Genomic DNA, 1,748 nt, shown 5'->3' with positions numbered 1-1,748 from the left:
CACTATCCACAGCTGATATTATACGTTTTTGACGGCGACAATGAGGTCAAATCCAGACTCAGCCTATCCAACAAATGTAGCTAGCTGGTTGTGCAAACCGACGCAGACAACAGAGCAGCGTCTGCGCGGTCCTGCACTCAAAGTATATCTAGGTAACAAGGTAACACATACTGTAAGCCATGGACCCGATCACCTCCACATACATTAGCTTTCATTATGCTGGAGGTTTGGTATCCTAAACGTAGTGCACAGGCTTGGGCTCGTGACGGAAATCAAGGAATTTACCCATGCCCGTTCAATATGCCTTCAATCTTGTCGCACATGGGGAACATGTCGGCCGCTACGACATCCAAGATGCCACTTTTATCCATGACGGCTACGAGGGCAATTGCGGTACGTGCGAAGTCTTCGTTGGTGAAGGTGGCATTGTCGTCGTGAAAGACGTTATGATAGACCGCCATTGTCCCAACATTGGTTCCGAAATATTTGACTACCTTAGGTAAGACTTTCTTCGCGAGGTACGGCAGGGCTTTGTACCACAACGATCTTAACTTGGAGACCTGGGCCGGGTTCGCAATGCTAGTGAGCACCTTGACCGAACTGCCTGCAAACCGTGAGGCGATATTGGCGGCAAGCACCACCACCGAAAGAACTTGGTTGGCGATGACAGCGGCGCAGTGAGAACTGGTTACTGCGGCCCCCATGCCGCAGTCCTCCCACAAAGGAGGAGGGCGGCCCCAGCACACTGGACCAATACCCTTGTAGGTGGGTTTGCACTTAGGGTAGCACAACCCTACATCGAGGTCTTCGTTGGCAGCGCACGTACCCAAGTGAGGCGTCCCAATCGTGATTTTCTTGGCACACGACAAGTCAAATCTGCCGGCCATGTCAATGGCGTCGCAGTCGGGAGGAGAAGGTCGACAGATACAACAACCAAACGGATAGTAGCCTGGAAGACACTTGGGGTACGCCATTAACCCATAAACTTCGCAGTTGCCTTTCCCGTACCAACTTTGGCAGCGGCCCAACATGCCTCTGGAGTCCAGAGGTTCGAAAAGACGCCACGGGAACCCCCACCCCCGGCCGTATTCTCTGTAGCGGCAAAACAGTCCTTGGTCCTCGAGCCAACCGGGACACTTCGAGTGGCAGTCGAAGCCTACGCGGGTCATGCCCGCTGGACACTTGTCATAGCAAAATAGACCCAGGGGCTCTTGTCCGGCCGCGCACGATCCCGGCACACGGCCAACACCGCGTGTGTACGTATGCTTCCAGCAAAAAAATGAGGCCGTCGTGTTCTGGGGGGCGTCGCTTTCGTTCACGGTCGCAGTGGCCATGGCGGCAAACACGGCGAGGAAAGCAAGAATGTTGGCCATCAGGTGAATGCAAGGTAAATGGCAAAGTGACGTCTTCAGTTGGACGATGCGCGCTTCCAGTTTCGAGTCAATGATATTCCGGCACTTGCCTTAAGTTGTCTGAAAGGGGGGGTGTCCCAGCCTTGAGGCCTTGGTCGAGGGGTCTTGAGCGCCTTTTTCGAGTCAACAACTAATCAAGAATCTACAACGTCTGGCAAGAATATTCAACTTCAGCCATGTGTTGTACTTCAACTTTGTATTGTGCTACTAGTACTCCGGAGTATCTAATCAAAGTTTCCACAGGCAGTTCATAAATCGTCGGGATCCAAATGTCGAAAAGTGTAGTTCCCTCACCAAACATTCGTTAATAATCATCCTATTAACGTTAGTGACTTT

The 1,748-nt window shown here is 52.0% G+C and overlaps 1 protein-coding gene across 1 annotated transcript; it reads right to left on the bottom strand.

The window, feature by feature from the left end:
* Positions 1-171: 171 nt before the first annotated feature.
* H257_19369 (hypothetical protein) lies at positions 172-1,520 on the bottom strand. Its single transcript, XM_009848515.1, has one exon. The coding sequence runs from the start codon at positions 1,371-1,373 to the stop codon at positions 282-284; it is 1,092 nt and encodes a 363-aa protein (XP_009846817.1). The 5' UTR covers positions 1,374-1,520; the 3' UTR covers positions 172-281.
* Positions 1,521-1,748: the final 228 nt, after the last annotated feature.

This window comes from Aphanomyces astaci (assembly GCF_000520075.1).
Source record: "Aphanomyces astaci strain APO3 unplaced genomic scaffold supercont1.527, whole genome shotgun sequence".
NCBI classification, from domain to species: domain Eukaryota; phylum Oomycota; class Saprolegniomycetes; order Saprolegniales; family Verrucalvaceae; genus Aphanomyces; species Aphanomyces astaci.
This window is presented reverse-complemented; position numbering and strand designations above follow the sequence as displayed.